Source organism: Psittacula echo (assembly GCF_963264785.1).
Source record: "Psittacula echo genome assembly, chromosome: 18".
Taxonomy (NCBI): Eukaryota; Metazoa; Chordata; class Aves; order Psittaciformes; family Psittacidae; genus Psittacula; species Psittacula echo.
The window spans coordinates 2326209-2342804 of NC_137754.1; the positions used below are offsets into that span (position 1 = coordinate 2326209).

The 16596-nt window shown below is 53.0% G+C and overlaps 1 protein-coding gene across 1 annotated transcript in view; it reads right to left on the minus strand.

Annotated features, from left to right (window-relative positions):
• The window catches only part of NECTIN1 (nectin cell adhesion molecule 1), a gene marked incomplete at both ends in the record, with an annotated part of 90006 nt that extends 73655 nt beyond the window's left edge, over positions 1-16351 (minus strand). Inside the window, one exon of the mRNA XM_080631586.1 lies at positions 16270-16351. Coding sequence (XP_080487712.1) covers positions 16270-16351 — 82 coding nt within the window. The remainder of the gene's footprint in view (positions 1-16269) is intronic.
• Positions 16352-16596: the final 245 nt, after the last annotated feature.

Genomic DNA, 16596 nt, shown 5'->3' on the forward strand with positions numbered 1-16596 from the left:
GCACTCAGGTCTGGGATACAAGGGGAAGAGAAAGGTGACTTTAAGCCAGCTCCGCACTCACAAGGGCCGCATGAGCCCCTGGTTTCTCCTCTCAGGTCAGGTCTGATATTCCATTTCCTACAGCTCTCACTGTGCAAGATTGATCTCCAAAGCAGCAGACTCAGCCCTGGCCCCAAATGCCTCCTCTTGCCCTGGGAGCAGACACGTCTAAGAGACATGTCCGGCACAGGGATAAAGCCGGAGATGGGAACATCTCCCGGCTGGGACTGCAGCCAGCACAGCAGGACTCTAACACAAAAGTATGCAGTGATAACTCTCTCCATCGATCCCGCTTCCCTCCATTTGGTAGAAACAAACAAAAAGCCTCATCATTGAAAACCCCAGACTGCCTTTCCAGTATCATACCCAAAGGAGTTCTGTGCTTAGGCTTCCCCCACTTGCTACTGTTTTACTCGCTGCCTGTTGACCCCCTGCCCCTCCGAGGGCACACGCTGCTCATAGCCTATTACTATTAGTTTGCAATCGGTGCACAGGAACCGCCCCAGGCTTCTGTCTACCATAGCCCTGAAAAGCCCTGCCACCCAGAGCAGCCTTCTGGTGTGTGTGCCGCAAGGTGAAGGGGGATTGGGCTCTTGATGGAAGGTGTTTAGTGCACCCCTCTGCTTCAGTAGGTATCTGGATGACCTCCCAAGGTCCTCTGCAACCTGAATTATCTGCTGTTTCTATCGGGATGCTAAACGAGCACAAAAACATGTCTGTCTTTCTGTCAATCTGCCACTTCGCATTCATTTCATCTTCATCTGTCACGCGTTAGCCCAGGTCTTGCTGTCTATAAGCACAGTTATTTATTGTTTCCTCTTTCGCTTTCCCTTTTAAATCCATCTCCACTTGAAATACACTGACACACACACAGGGGCATACACAAACAGCAGCGCACCATTTTCACCAGGCTTACTCTTTGTTCCAGGCTTAGTGAGAAAGACTGGGAGTAACTTGGTCTGACAAGTGACTCTTTGCATTAACACCAACAGCCAAACTGCCGCAGCCTCCTCTTGGTTGCACACACAGGCAGGGCGAGGGGATCTGCCCAGCTTCCCTGCGTGGTGCACAAGCCGAACAAGAGGCCAGGCTGTGTCTACACCGCCAGCAGCAGATCTCAGCCCGTTTCCAGTCCGCACTTGCCCACCAGCCAACATGTTCCCATGCAACCACACGTTTTGCATCGGGAGAGGAGGGGCCCGACCACAGCCCAGCAAGGAGGAACCCAAAATCTTGCTCCCACTGTCTGGGCTGAGCATGAGCACAAACCAAACCACTCACAGCAGACGTCCTGAATGCCCTTGCGCTTCAGCGTCACGCCGGTGACTTCAGCCTGAGAAGCCACCAGGCAGAAAGTGGGAAGCAGTGGGACACAGGCACAGTGCGGAGGGGACTACAACAGCGTCTCCCCAGGGTCAGTAAACACGCTCTAGTGATGGGCAATGGATGGGAACAGCACCAGGGCTGGGGGAGAAGCTGAAGAACAAAAGACACCACCCAGCACACACCTGCAGAGCCACAGCCCATCCTGCTGCTGCACACATGCATTGAGACTCAGGAAGGGAAAGGGGGGTGAGCAGGAGGAGCCTGGGGACAGGCCAGCAGGGAGGAAGGAAGGGGGAGGATCCCTCCCTCTCCCCTTCATTTCCGCCCAGGAAGGAAAAAAACAAGGAAGACTTTTCCTGGGTGTTTTTCCCATCATCCCCGGCTGCGGCTGGTGAAACCCCATCTCAAGCCACCCCGTCGCCATGGCAACGGGCCGAAAGGAACAGATGGTCCTGGCGAGCCAAATCCCAGTTCCAGGGGAGCAGCACAGGGGCCCTGCAGGGCAGGGGGGGTCACCCCCATCAAGCTCCCATCCCTTGTCCTCCAGCCATGGTGCGACACTGGTGCCATGTTGGGGTGGCCTCACATGGATGCTCAGTCCCAAGGGGTATGAACCCTCTAAGACCCACCATGGGCTTCTCTAGCTAAGAGAATAGCCATGTTTACTCAGATATCTGGAGCATCTCCCTGCCTGCCTTTAGCAAACCTGATGTCCCAAAACGAGGAATCACACAACAGGCAAGCGTGGGGTCCAGACCTGTTCATCTGTGAAGCGAGCAGACACAGGGCTCAATTGCCACAGCCTGACTGCATCTCCCAGATGGATTCATCCGAGCAGACAAGGGATGAGGACCGGGGTGGGTGAAGATAAATCTCAGCCACTAATCTCCTTGTGGATTAACTCTCAAGCCTGTCCATGTGGGGCCATGGTGTGGGGCTTTGGAACAGACAAACAACATCTAAGCTCTGCTGGAGGCACCCATGACTCTGGAGTATTTGAGAGGAAGATCCACAGAGAAGAAGGTATTTCTCAGGGGCACAGACCTCTTCTCTCATTGGATTTGCAGAGTGAGCTTGGTGTGATCAGCCCCATAACTGGTTGCACTATGGGGGAAAGCAGCAAGTGTGAATCCACACTTCAAAGACTACACAGCTGCCTGGACCTGTAAAGGCAAAGGACTCTCTATGGGGAAACACATGTTAAAGATAACAGGGAACATCACTGCAAGAAATTACAAGGTAAAGAAGCGGCTTTTCCTTTGGGAACCTCAGCTCCTAGCACAGGCTGTCTCAACTGCTCAGGCCCATTCTCTCCTGAAAACCCCAAAGCAATACTCATTGGACTATTGGACTCAATGGTCCATTATAAACTCTCCAGAGCCAGTTTTGGAGCTGTTACCACCATTATCACAACTTGCTTAGCTCCAGACAAGTTAAGGCTCTGTGGACCAGAGTCTTGCAGCCGCTTTTCTTGCCCATGGGAGGCTTCATCCCATGTGTTCTTCAAGGGCTCAGGGGCCAGAAGCAGCTGAGGACACAAAGCAGTCATCCTAGGGTGAGAACTGAGCCCATGGGGCCCTAAGCCCCCATCCTGCCTAACAGCAATTGCTTCTCCCTGCTCCAAGGAGCCAAGCTGCTCCCTTTCCCGCAGCCCTGGCACGCTCACAGATACTGGCCTCGGGGGCCCAGCCCGGCCCAACCGGCTCCCAGCCCACACCCGTGAGAAGAGCGAGGGCCCATCCTGCCTCTCAGGTGTGGCCCTTCGCCTGCGGGCTCCCGCTGGTGCCAGCTTGGATGCGGCCACTTGTGCTGGTGAGAGGAGGGAGGCAGGAGCTGCTGGGCTCGTGGGAAGCCGCTGAGCATCCTGGTGCGGATGGAGGGGGGTGTCCGCAGCACCCCTCTTCCTCGCTTCCTCTCCTTCGGAGGGGGCTTCACAGATGTTTTCTGCTCACATCTGGGTTCAGCCCTTTCTTCCCCAGCCCTTGAAACCCACATCTCTTCTCTGCAGAACAGGTTGGGTGCCAGAGCCGTGCCCGCTTCCCACGCTCCAGCCTGGCCCACACCCTCCCCCTGCCCCAATAGCCCATCTCTTGCTTTTCCTCTGCTCTCTATCCCGGATCAAAGCTGCCTCCCCTCCCTGTACTACCAACATTATTCAGCTGCTAGATAAGAAGCTCTCCAGCAGCTCTTTATTAATCCCAGTGGAGGCAGAAAGGAGGCGGAATGAAAGGACTCAGCATGGCCAGGACAGAGACTAATGTTCCACGAAGCACCTCGGCAAGAGCAAGGCATGTCTTTTTCCCAGCAAGTCCCATGGGAAGCTTGGGTAATAATTAACAATTATTGAACTTTAAAACCTCCATCTCTCACTCTGTTCTGACCAGGATTTTGTAATAACTCATCCAGTCTAAAACACTCCCAGCCCGCTTTGCTGGGGCACAATGGGGCAGGAGGGGTAAGGAGGGCGATGCAGACAGACTCCAATGCAGGCAGTTGCTGAGTTGCTTTTACACTGAGCTGCCGTGTCCCAGCTCCAAGCTGCCAGAGAGCTTGGATAGGAACCTCCTTTCCTCCGTTCAATGGATCTTGCAGCTCCTTTGGCCACAAAAAGAAATGGCTTGTTGTGGGAACTTCCTAGGGAAGGTTTCCCCCACCCTTGGAATACCGTAGACCCTTGCATATGGCTAAAATTGTAATCTACCCGGGAGATAGACTAGAAAGCTCTTACAGCATGAAGACACTTGTTTAAATCCATCTGCTGTCTGAGGCAACTTTAATCAATACCATGTGATGGATCACATGTGGAACAAGTTGCATGGTCCATAGGGCCTGGGTTTGCATTGCTACCTGCCCCCTCTTATGGATGGACCACAGAGTTTGTGAAACGCTTGTTCCTGCAACAGGCAGGGTATGTCTGTAATCTGCATCCTACAATGGGGCAACTCCGGTGTTACAACAGTTGCTCACAGGATATTAGTGGCAAAAGCAAAACACCCTTCAGACACCTGAAGACTTCAATTACTGTCCCCAGCACGCTGCCATCCTTCCAGCCTTAGCATTTACAGTGAACCCTCCAAGGACAGGGCACAATGTGAACCCCTGCCACTTGCCCTGCCTTTGAATTAAACCAGGCAGGGAAGCCAGGGGACCATATTTGGGTATTGATTTCGACCCACCCATCACACACCCAGAGCAGTAAGAAACTGGGCCCAGTGTTTGCACTGACAAAATGCGTGTGTCGATCTATGCAAAACAATTCCCTGTCTTCTAAACTCCTCAGGTAAGGAGCTGTTGGCTCCTGGCTGCTATGAAAAATGACAAAATAAAGGGGAGTCATCTTTCCCTGTGCTTTGCAAATGGGCTCCTGCCTGTATAAAGTAACGTCAGCAAGATCAGTTGTGCAAGGCACCCCGCGGACACAGGGCAATATGAGCAGAGAAGGAGGGGGACTGCTTTTGACAAGGAAAGGCACACAGAGGTGAAGCGAGCTGGCCAAGGATATTCCAGGGAGCTTGTGGCAAAGCCAAGAAATGATGCCAGCCTTCTGAGCTCAGCCTGCCTTTGCCATCACCTCCAGGCCATTCTTTCCCTTTAAGTAAAAGCTGATTCACTCCTGGTAGAAGTCAGTGTGAGGCAGCAGATATTCCCACTTCCAGCGAGGTGCTGCAGGGTACTCCACGGGCACGGCAGCAATCGGGATGTCAAGGATACAAAACCATATATATACCTAAAAATAATTACTTAAGACTTTCATTTGCAAAGGGAGCTTAGAGCTGGTGAAAGGTCTCAGATCAATACCAGCAAACCTGCAAATTGGAGTCCTCCCCTTAGCCACAGAAAGGGTACAGCTGAGACAGCATCTGCACAAGCAGCCTGCCCATAGCCTCTGCCAGCCTGCCTCTGCTCTGACCTTGAGGAGCTGCCTTGAAGTGCAAGAGGGAAACTCCCCCTTCCTCCCTGCTTCCCATGCAGCCCTGGCCTTTTGTTCCCCAGCAAGGAGATCACCGCTGGTTCACTTCACTTGGGTACCTTCTGTCTAGTGAGTCCTGACAAGCTCATTCCACGTGCACACCAACAAGACCTGCTTCATCATCGCAGGTAGAAGTCCTAACAGGTTCAATGGGATTTCGCAGCACAGATTTTGAGGCAAATCCAGCCTCAGAGAGAGCTTAGCTACCAGGCTGGCTCTGGGATTTCGCATGGTGAGATGCAGTTGCCTGTTCATGTGGTCCATTATAAACAGGCCTTTCTTCTCTTCTGCCCCACTGCTGTACGTGTGCTCGGCCCCATGCCCTGGGGACCTTTGAAAGCTGCATTGTAGGTTCTCCCCGTACAAAGTTTGGCTCAATACAGCCGTCAGGCTTTGGCCACATTACCCCTGCTAATTGGAATTACAATAGGCAGACTGCAGCTTTCACTCCATCTCTCTGTTGCTTGTCATAATGTAATCAAAATCCCTCTCGCTCTCTCTTTATCATGGAGCGTGACGGGAACAGAGGCACTGGCAACCACGTGGCCTGCAGAGACTACGGATTCCTGTGGATCACACTGAGGCTGGGATGCTTTGCCATAGGGTGGAAAAAGAGACCCTCACTGCCAAAACTCTCCGGGTGGCCTTTGCCGAGCAGGTTAATGGGTAAGGACCTGGTTGGGCATAGCAAGGAGACAAAGATGGGGACTGAGGGGTGCTGGTGGAGCACGTCCTGTGGTTAGGAGTTGCAGAGACCAGAGGCAGGCACAGACTGTAGAGCTGGACACCGGCTGGGTGTCTGGACAGGAATGGGCCAAAGCTTTGTGCTCACATACGAAGCTGCCTACTTCTTGCTTAGCCCTAGCACAAGCAAAGCTGAGATAGCATCTAAACGCTTCAGCTTGGTCAGGATCCCTGCCACGCTAGGTGCTGTGCACAGGTCCCTGCCCCAGCAAGCTCTCCAGCCCGCTGACTCACAACCCCCTGCCTGCATCATCCTCACTGCTCCTTGCCTATTTGCAGCAGCTCTGCCATGCAAGAAGCCGTGCACGTCTTGCTCACAGCAGCTCCAAAGGCTCGGCCAATTCACAGAGCCGGGGTGATACATAGCGAGCAATAGATAGCGCATCTGTGATTTGTTGATCATTATCACAAGGCAGTAACGCAGGGCTGAATTACCCAGGCGAAAGAAGGACCGGCAGCCTGGACCTACTCCGCTCCCCAGGAACCGGCCATAAACAAAACTTAGATAATTAGAGTGCTTGGGTAGAAATGCAGCCTCTAAGGATCCTTAGGCTCACGCAAATAAAGGAAATAAATTGCTGGAAGGTGCCAGGCTGGATGGGGCAGAGGGAGGCTCATTTTCCACATCACTCGATAGCAGCCGTTACAAATCTCACTGAAAGATGCACCTCCCCAGGCCAGCGCTATTTTTAAACTCCAGGAGAGAGGGGGGGAGCAAAACCACATTTTAGTATTTACACCACAGGGGAAAAGGGTATTTAAAAACCAGGGTGCACTGTTCCTGCCATGCCTAGAAAGAAAGAAGGGGGTTTCTTTCTATAGCGGGATAGCTGGAAATACCAGCCCCAGAGAATTCATCGCTCCACCATCGTTCTGGTGTAAGCTGGGAAACAAGACTCCCACAGGGACTTGAGGGGAGACACGGGATAAAGGTTGCTTCCCTGGCAAATTGCTAGTTCAGTTCCCAGCTGAATCAGCAGTGAATGCAAATCAGCTCCTCTGAATCCTGAGGGGTGACTTCTGCACTGCCCCTGCTTACTGCTGTCTCCGATAGCATCCCATAGGAGATGAGACAATGGCAGCACCCTCATGGGAACAGCAGTCTGGTTTGCTGGGCCAGGAGCCCGAGCTGGGAACCAGACACAGCAGGGATGGGACACCAGGGCACAGGATGTCAATGAAGGATGTGGCCCTGGAGTTAGAGCCAGAGCAGAGCCCCACGTGGTGCTTTGCCCGCTGGAGCAGCATGTCCCAGCCGTTCTGCATGGCAAGGGCACCTGAGCTTTGGGGCAGGGAAATCCATGCACCAGGACAGTTTTCCCTCTTGATGCTCCATTGTTCCTACAGCTGGCTCATGCTTCCTTCCCTGTGCAGAGTGGGCTCTGGTTTTGGCAGTCACCTACTGATGATCATTGACTGACCACAGGTTGATGCTGCACGGCAACAGCCTGCCATAGGAGGTGTAATGATGTGAGAGTTCTCATCCTTGCTCTCTAAGGGGTCGTACAGGACCCAGAGATAAACTGCCTTCCTCTACAACCACTGCAGCTTTCCTCCTGCTAAACTCAGTCCTGCTCCTCCCAGATCCTCTCGCACTGAGAACATCCCTCCTTTTACAAGCTGTGCTCTGTGCAAGCCTCTCCCGCTCCCAACCCTCCCACCCCTTACCAGGACTGCTGTTATCTTCCCAAAAGGATCCTATTCAGCTTGTATCAAAGGGATGCATGAGCACACCCATTAGGAATCAGAGCATCGAGCAAATCCCCAAACAAGCCGCCTCTAAAGATCAGAGCACACTGTAATCACTCCCTCTGCGAGGAGATCCCAATAAGTCCTCCCCCACTTTCTCTGGGTTCTTTCTGAACCCAAGCACACGAGATAGGTTTGGTAAGCTCAGCTGCAGCACTAGTAAAAGTCTCTTCATTTAACTTGCACACAGAGCTCCTGGCCCCCCTGCAAACCCTCTCCTCCATTTCAGCACACAGATGATGCTCAGAGGCTGCCCCAGCCCTTGTGCCCTGCAGTCAGAAGGGCATTGTTGCTGCTCCGGGTCTCACATCCTGAGTAGGAGGGGCTGCTGCAGATGCCACAAGTGATAGCAGCAGATCTCCTCACCCTCACCCTCCTCTCCTTGCTTCCCTATGGGAGACAGCAGGAAACCAGTACCAGCCCAGGGAGAGGGGAGCACTAGCAGCAGGGTGGGAATGCCTGCACTGGGCAGAAGTGGCTCTCCGGTACATACATGTTGATTCACATGTTGGTGCACATGAGCATCTTTCATAACCATGGCCTCAAAGAGAAAAGCAAGGAGCCTTTTCTAAAGCCTTTCGTAAGACACCATGTGCTTTACCAACATGACACAAGCACAGCACTTGGCTTTGACACTGTGACAATAGGTGTCCTGTAGCTGTGGATCCTGGGCTGACCCTTTCTTCAGCACCTACCACCAAGGTCTCAGCCCCTTGGTACACATGCATGAACTCATCCTTCCCGAGTGAAATACAGAGCTCCAGCGCATCCAGCTGTGGGGTGCAATGCACAGGCAATAGCAGCACTGCCTGCAGAGCCAAGAGGGGTCCTGTATCCCATGGAAACTGTGGCAGCTGATATAAATTACAGCATGGCAAGGATGCTGCTATGCAACACATCCCTGATCCTAATGACCATACATGGGCACAGTTTTGGTTCTCCTCTGCAGCCAGGAGATACCCCTTCCTGCAGCTCGGTCCCCAGCCACTGCGATGGTGCAGCTGATGAGGGAAGAGCATGAACAGGCCCAGTAATGAACAGCTTGTGCAGCCGTCTCCGCTGTACATCATCAAATCACTACCTGCTGCCCCTGCTCCGGCCCTTACAACAACATTGCTTTTCAAATGGCTAAGTGACAGCAAGGAATCACTGTGTGCTGCAGCCTCCCTGGAACAGGGGTGATCTTCCTCTTTGTGTGTACTTCCAGCCCTTAAACTGACTTTGGTTATCCATCCATTTCCTCTAGTTTTGGCACCCCCAGGCTAGGAAGGCCATCAGCACAACTACTCTGGTGGGAACGTGACTCCGGGCTTGCCTACAAGGGGTCTCAGTGCTGATTATGAAGGCCAAGAAAAGTCAAAAAGTAAAGCCCATTAGATGCCTTTCCCTAAGAAAAAAGCAGCCATAGCTTGATGCAGCTTAGTTCTCCAGAGAAAACAATGCAGTCCTGACTGCAGGCTTTGTATGGATTTTAATGTGCTGCCAGCAACGAACACCCTTCTCCTGCTCCCGCAGCATCCACATTGATGGGCAATAGCACTCATCAGTCTCTGGTGCAGTGGATGTAGCAAAGCTGAGGCTGTAGCACACTGAGACACTGGGACAGTCTCTCTCTTTCTGGTTCCAGCCCAGTGGGAGGATGAAGAGATGTCTGAAGGCAGCGGAAAGCTCCATCAGGGCCATGGGTTTGGGTGAGGGGTTAAGTTATGAATCCACACTGTGCTGATAACTCACATAGCCCCAGAGTGTAGGCTCAGCTTGTTCTTCCACAAGGACAGGGCAAGGTTCATCATCCCTTGCTGCTCTCCTCTGCCCTGTGCCACAATGTCTCTCACAAGCCAGCATAACCATTGCGTATCAAGCTGCTCTACACAGAAACCTGAAGAAGACAGTGACAGAAACCCTGGCCTTTCTCCTCAAACTATCCAGCCCTTTGATTGTGCCTCCCAGTAAACCTTGTTCATCGTATTAAACTCTCCCCTAGGTCTATGACTTCTGTTCATCATGGACTGTTTGTAACTCCTCACTTTGCTAGGATGCTCAGCACAACAGCCTTTAATTACAGACCTCTGCTTGACTCCCACCAGCCTACTCTACATTAGACCCTGAGCCCATAGACAGAACTCTGCCCTCAGACTGCTCCCTTGGGCTGTCCTTCCAAGAACAGTGAAAATGGTCAATGAAGAGCTTCCCCCCCTCAGTCCAGAGGGTATCAGAAATGAAATCTGGTTTTGCCACCTGTGGAATGCTCACTACAAAAAGCAGACACCTATAAGGGCAGGTGAAATCCAGTGTCCTCCCCAGCATCGCCATGATGTGGCTACAGACTCTCCACTGCAGCAGCCTGTTCTGACTCCATGTCTGTAGCCTCACACAGAGAACAAGGCTGGTTTTGCTCTCAGGTGGCCACACAGCGCTTTGCTCCAGCCCCCTCGTCTCCCACACAGATGGGCCTTTGTGTTGGGAACTGCTCTCGCCTGTCATCAGAGCAGAAACGCTGGATGTTAGCCACTGGCTGCAAGCTGCATGGACCCTCTGTCACTCCTGGCCATGCCGCTGGATGCCTTGACCTAGCAGGAAGAGAGGAATGGATCTTCCATGGGAAAGGGAAAATAGACTCCAATTCAGTCTGATTACGGGGTTTTCCCAGGTAGGGAGAACTGCTGAGAAGAGAGATGGAGGCAGAGTCCTCTTGTCTAACCAGGCTTGGAGCACCTGCTGTCACATAGCCAGGTGGTCCATCTGCTACCTGCCGCTGCTTCAAGGCAGTGATGTGATTTGCAGGTCCTTCTGTAGCATCCCTGCATGGCTGGGAGCAGATGGAGGCACTTTGCCACTTCTTGCAGTTAGAAAGGCAAACAGGCTGGGACGGGGAACAGAAACCCCCATTCCTGTGTTTCCTCTTTCAGGTAGGAGAGTCACAAGGATCTTGTTGCTCCTTAAGCTCTCCCCACCTGTAGGTCAAATGAAGACGGAAAGCAGTGCTGCACACCAATCTCCAGCTAGCTCGGAGAGGTTAGATGAATGGTGCTTAGAAAGTCTTTCCTCCTGCATCACACTAAATAATGTCAAAGGAGGATTATAAACCTCCTGCAGGGACAGCTTTATCTTGGGGGAATGAAGAAACAGTTCATCAACTTGGGTCAGTTCCTCCTATCCATCCCACAGAGATTCCAAAGGGACAAGAGGCTGCTGGCCAGATTCCCCCTATCCCCCGCCGCTGCAGACCTGTACCATACAGGCACAAGCAGCCTCCCTAGCCTGGGACCCCTGTCCTCCTGGGCTGGGCAGATAGCAAGGGCCTGAAGCTCACTCTCCCCCTCTCATGCCCAGTGGCTGCTGTTTGTCTTCTTCGGGAGTGCTGCAGAGCTGAGAGTTGCCGCAGCTTTCGTGATGCCAGCCTGCTGCATCAGCCCCAGAGATGGGGAGAAACAGTGAACAGACAGCAAGGCGTTGAACTCCCCACGCTTCCTTGGGTGCCCATGGAGGCAGGGACACACAGAAATGACAGCACAGGGCATATAAAATAACAGGGTGCTGGGAAGGGCAAATTTCGCTTCCCATTTCTGTGTGATATAGACAGGGTTATTAAAAGCAGGACTTTAAACCTCGGATGGTGGCATGCTGGAAGGACACAGAGGTGCCTGTTTGGCTGCCACAGAGGGGAAACTGTCTTTCCTCCCATGGATGACACTTCTGCATTTGAGCAGATTGGGCAATAGTTTCTCTTCTGCTATGGAGCTGAGGGTTTCCCCTTGAAAACCAAGCTGGGAGGATATGTGCCTATGTGCTGAAAGGGTGAAGTGCATCAACCTAGCCTGGACTAAACCTTTACTGGAGAAGTGAAGAAAACTGTAAGGCCAGGAGAATAACTGCATCTCAACAGCAGGCAGGAGGAAAAGAGAGGTGCGTCTCATGAGATGCCATTCCTTAGTTAAACAAATTTTCACCTGGAACAATAATCTGGGTTAGGGAACCCCCACTGCAGAGCTCTGAATTCTCTGCGCTGGGATGGCTGAGCTCTGGTAATTAACACAAGAGGTGTCTCAAATGCAAACTGGGTCCCAGCTCCAGTGGCTGGCGGCTCGAACTCACCCTGCATCAGAGCAGCCCTGATTTAATCTGACGTAGTTGAGAAAGCAAGATCTCTAGGGGTTGCTCAGACGGGAGCACCTTTGTCCTTCCCTCGTTTGTTTCTGCCTTTTGCACTGATATGCCTTGCTGATGGCCTGTTAAAAGGACTGAGCAAGAGCCATCACGACCTCGAGCAATGATGTTGCAAGATGCAAGCCTTTTCTTAGAGGATTGTGGCCGTTCTATCTGAGGTCTTACCAATGCATCCCTGCAGCATTCACAGGCATCATATATATGATGGGCTGTCCCTACCCTTAGCAGCGCTAGCAGAGGGCAAGGGGTGCCAGTGGAAACACAGGCCTGGGAAGCAGGTCACGACAACCGGCTCTTCTGGTTCCCTTCGTGATTCAGCTGAGGTGTGAACGGTGCCCAAAGCATCCTTCTGGTGCCTGCCTCTAAACTTAGCTTTGTGGCTGGTGCAGCTGCAACCCAGAGGAGGGGTGATGCGAGGAGAGAGATGTGCCAGGCTCCACCAGCACCGGCATCTTGTCAGCCACCGGCTAATGTTGAGCATTTGCCTCACGCTAGAAGTGCTGCTGGATGCAGTAATGCCCCTGCTTCTCTACATCTATTTGCAAATGGATCCGTGTGCACTGGCCTGGGAGCTCTTGCTTGATTAACGCTGCTGGTTCAGAGAGCAAACAGCATTAACCACAGCCGTTCCCTGGCTCTGGCCATGGGGCAGACACTCTCCTGCTTGTGGGCTGAGCTGGCTCTCAATACAGCCTGTCGCCTCACCCACACTGACACATACATGAGCTCATCAATTCGCACCAGGTTAGAACTCGGCAGGTTGGTTCCACTGCAACAAGGGAGGTTTAATGAGAAAATGCCAGCAGAAGGTGCACCTCTGCTTCCTGAAATAGCCTGATGTTGCTTCTGAGTTTTGGGAGGAGATAGGTGGGGGAAAGGAAAAATCACAACCAAGAACTTAAACCAAAGGCTGAACACAACTCTGGCAGCTTTCTGCCCCTGTTAGGACATTAAAGCAGCTCAAGAGTACAAGATGGACCAGATCCTGCAGTGACACACTGTGACTATTCCCAGCACTCCTGATTGCTGTTGTACCTCCCCAAAAAGGAGGCCCCCATCCAGCTGCAGCCAAGTTTGACCCAAGGCCTCCAGGTCACTTGAGCTCAGTCAATGCCGCTTTCAAGCGCCGTGTTGGAAAAACCCTGTGTCAAAGGCTCAGACACCTCTCCAGCCCTGCTGAGGATCTCAAAGCACTTTGCAAACTAAGACTCACAGGCCCCTCTCAGAGCCCAAGAGGTAGCCCAGCGACAGCAGACAGGAATCTGCCCACAGACGGAGCGGAAAGCTTGGAAACAGAGGCCCAGGTCTGCAGATGCAGGACCAAGCACAAGATGAATGCCTCTTCTCTGCCTGGTTGCATCTCAAGCTGTACTGAGTTTCATGGCGGGGATAAACAGACAGATTGCTAAGACTTGGAAAGCATAAATTTAACTGCAAGTGTTCTTAACCTCTGAAGATCTGCCTTGGATCTCATATCAGTATCTTGAAGCCCTAACGCCGTAGCCTGAGTTGATACCTGGTTAATGGTTCCAAGCGGATCGGCAGGCAGATCTGCGTGGAAGGCTGCAGGAGCACTGAATTGAATCCGTTCTGGACGATTGAGCCGATCACATTAAAGACAATTTGTAAAGCAGATTTTTATAAGGGGCTCCTTTACAGCTTTTACAGCAAGGAACTTTTATTTCCTTATCAGAAAAAAAAGCTAACATTGTCAGAAGGGGGAGGCAGCATACGTGGATGGGAACCAAATGAAATGGCATTGATCAGACGAGCATGAAGGGTTTTCCAGAAAGCAGGTAGTGTCTCCTGCCTTCCTCTCATCCTTCTTAGCTGCTATTGGCTGTGATTTGGTACCAAATCACAGTTTCCAACAAAGTCCACAGCTACTGATTCAAAGCTTACATATGGCTTGTTATATATATATATATATATATATATATATATGCGCGTGTGTGTATATATATATATGTGTGTATATATATCCTTAGCTGATTTGGGCCCAATGCACTGCAAACTTGAGGAACTACCTGCCTCAGTACAGCAGACCTGTGGTTTAGTAAGGACTGTCAGGCTGCCGTGGCTTTGTGCAGCAGCTAGCACAGCATTGTGCTGGTCCTTCCCTGCAGCTCTGGGATGCATCCACAGTACAACTAAGCACACAAATGAACAAGTAAATATATACCATGGGATCAGTCGTTCCTGCAAACGTGGTGCATCCACCACTAAACTGGTCCAGCCACGTCTCACCCACACAGGCTGCGGGGTACTTGGTGAGCATGGATTGGGGTCGGGAAGGATTATCTTCCCGGAACATTGCAGAGCTGGCTGTACCCTTCGCTTGGCAAGGCACCACTAGATGCACCACTGGCTTATCCTGGCAGAGCTGTCAGCGGGACAGTGCAAGACAAACTACCAGGCTACTGCAGAGTGGCAGGAGATGAGTTTGCCTGACTGCTGGCAGCAAAGCCTTGAGAACAGCCAAAAATAGGATAAGTGGGGGGCGAAAAAAGCCTTTCTTGGCAGCACAAGGTGAGATACCAGGCTGCGCCAGGGTCACTGTCTGCGTGTCTCCTTGGTGAAAGCTATTCCTAGAGGGACTGGGGGAGCATCAACCCCTTTTGGTTTACCCAGCACAGTCACTTCAGCATTACTGCAGCTCTAATGCCCTTCACAGGGGTTGTGGGGAGGGTTGCCTGCAGGAGGCTGCTTGGTGGAGGGATGAGAAGGAGGGAAGACCAGGTGAAGAATGGCATGGAAAGTTGTGAGACTCCTTGTGAGGAACCAGAGCTCAGCCAGGCACCTGCCTCGAAGCAGAGGAGTGCAGAGCCTGAGGCTGTCCCTTCCATCACCTCTTTCTGTAATGCACAGTACATCTCTTTGTCCTAGGAATACAGAGGTATACCCAGACCTGTTTTCTCATCACTCAACCGTTTTCATCTGAGTCTCCCTGGTTTCACGACTGCCACCCCCTGCCACTTCACCTCTGTCCTCATCCATTTGAGCTGGACCATTGAGTCACTGTGCTCTGTTGATCCCCCATGCACTGGATGTAATCACCTCTGTCTTTGCTAGCACCAGAGACCCGTGGGCCCTGGCACTGGCTCTGATGATCGGTCCTTTGGCCCAGACCTTGTTAACTGCAGTCACATCTCACTCACAGCCCAGCCAGCCTGGCTGCTCTTCTAGAACACTGCCCCAGCCCAACGAGAGGGCGAGAGGAGGCAATTTCACCCTGTTTTCACTGCAGCTTCTCTCCAGCTGCAGATCCCACTCCTGCAGGCACAGGCTGCTTCGTACCCTCGCAGAAGGCTGGGTACGGACCCAAGGGTGGCACATGTGTCAGCCACCAGCACTTCAGACCCAGCCACCACGAGCTCAGCCTCAACAAGGCAAACATTGGTCCTATTTGCATTTCCCAGCTCGCTCACAAGCGCTGTAAACCCAGACTGAGGGTCTCCCTTCCATGTCTCCTAAGCCGAATCCGGAAAGCCCTCCAGGATGGCATTAACCCATTCCGCACTGGAGCAGAAGAGTCCCCCGCAGGGCACTTTGCAAAGTGGGTCACTCTTCTACTTCAAAGAGGTGTGCAGGACAGAACAAACGGGGCAGGACCAAGCCCTGGGCTGGGGACACAGGGGCTGTTCTGCAACCGCCCGGGTGGGTCAAATGAGCCGCGGAGAGTCGATCCAAACCTTTGCCCACCTCCTCCTTCCCAGGGATGGATCAGAACCAAAGGGATGGCTCAGACACCACCAGACACCGGAGTGCAAAAGCAGTGAAAGGAGGGTCTAAAACCCGGTAGCAGCCCATCCCCTCCACAAAAGAGCCTGTGGGAAGTGTGTGTGTGCTGAGGGGAAAGGGGGTTTCGGGGATGCTGAACAGCTAAACCCTTCCTTTCTCTCCTTCCCAAACATCTGTGCTCATTCCCCAGCCGGGTGGCTCCCTCTCCCTGGCTGCTATGCCTCGCTAGACGTTGCTCGATCCAAAAAGCAAACAAACGGCCTCAGCTCCCAGGACTCCGGAGCCCACTGCCTGCAGCTGCTTACAAAACAAACGATCGTGTTGTTCCTTTCCAAGCCAGCGATGAAACTGGCCCCGACTCCCTCCCGCCCTCACGCAGATGCTTCCACACCTGCTCCAGACCCGGGCGCGTACCCCAAAAAGCCGATCCCAACCTTACCCGCACCCCGTTCCCCCCCTCCCGGCCACCGGCACCCCGCAGCGCCCCGGCAGAGCCCACCGCCTCCCGGGGGGACCGGCCGGCAGCGGCTCACCTGGTAGGAGCGCGGCCGCCAGGATGCAAACTCCGATAGTCCACCGAGATGCACGGCAACTTGCCTGCAGCCGTGAAGCCATGAGAGTTCCTTAGGAGAAATGGGCAGGGGTCGGTCTGGCAGCGTCCCTGGGCCCCCCCAACAACCCCTCCCGGACCCCGGTGGTTTAAGTTCAGGTCTGCTTAAGGGGAATCAGGGTTGAAAAACTGTAGGTGCGGGAGGACAAAGAAGTGCTGCGCCCGGTGGGGAACCGGCGGGAGGACGGCGGCCGGAGGAGAGCTTCGCACATCCGCAAGGGCCCTGGGGCTCGGCGGGACGCAGGGCCCC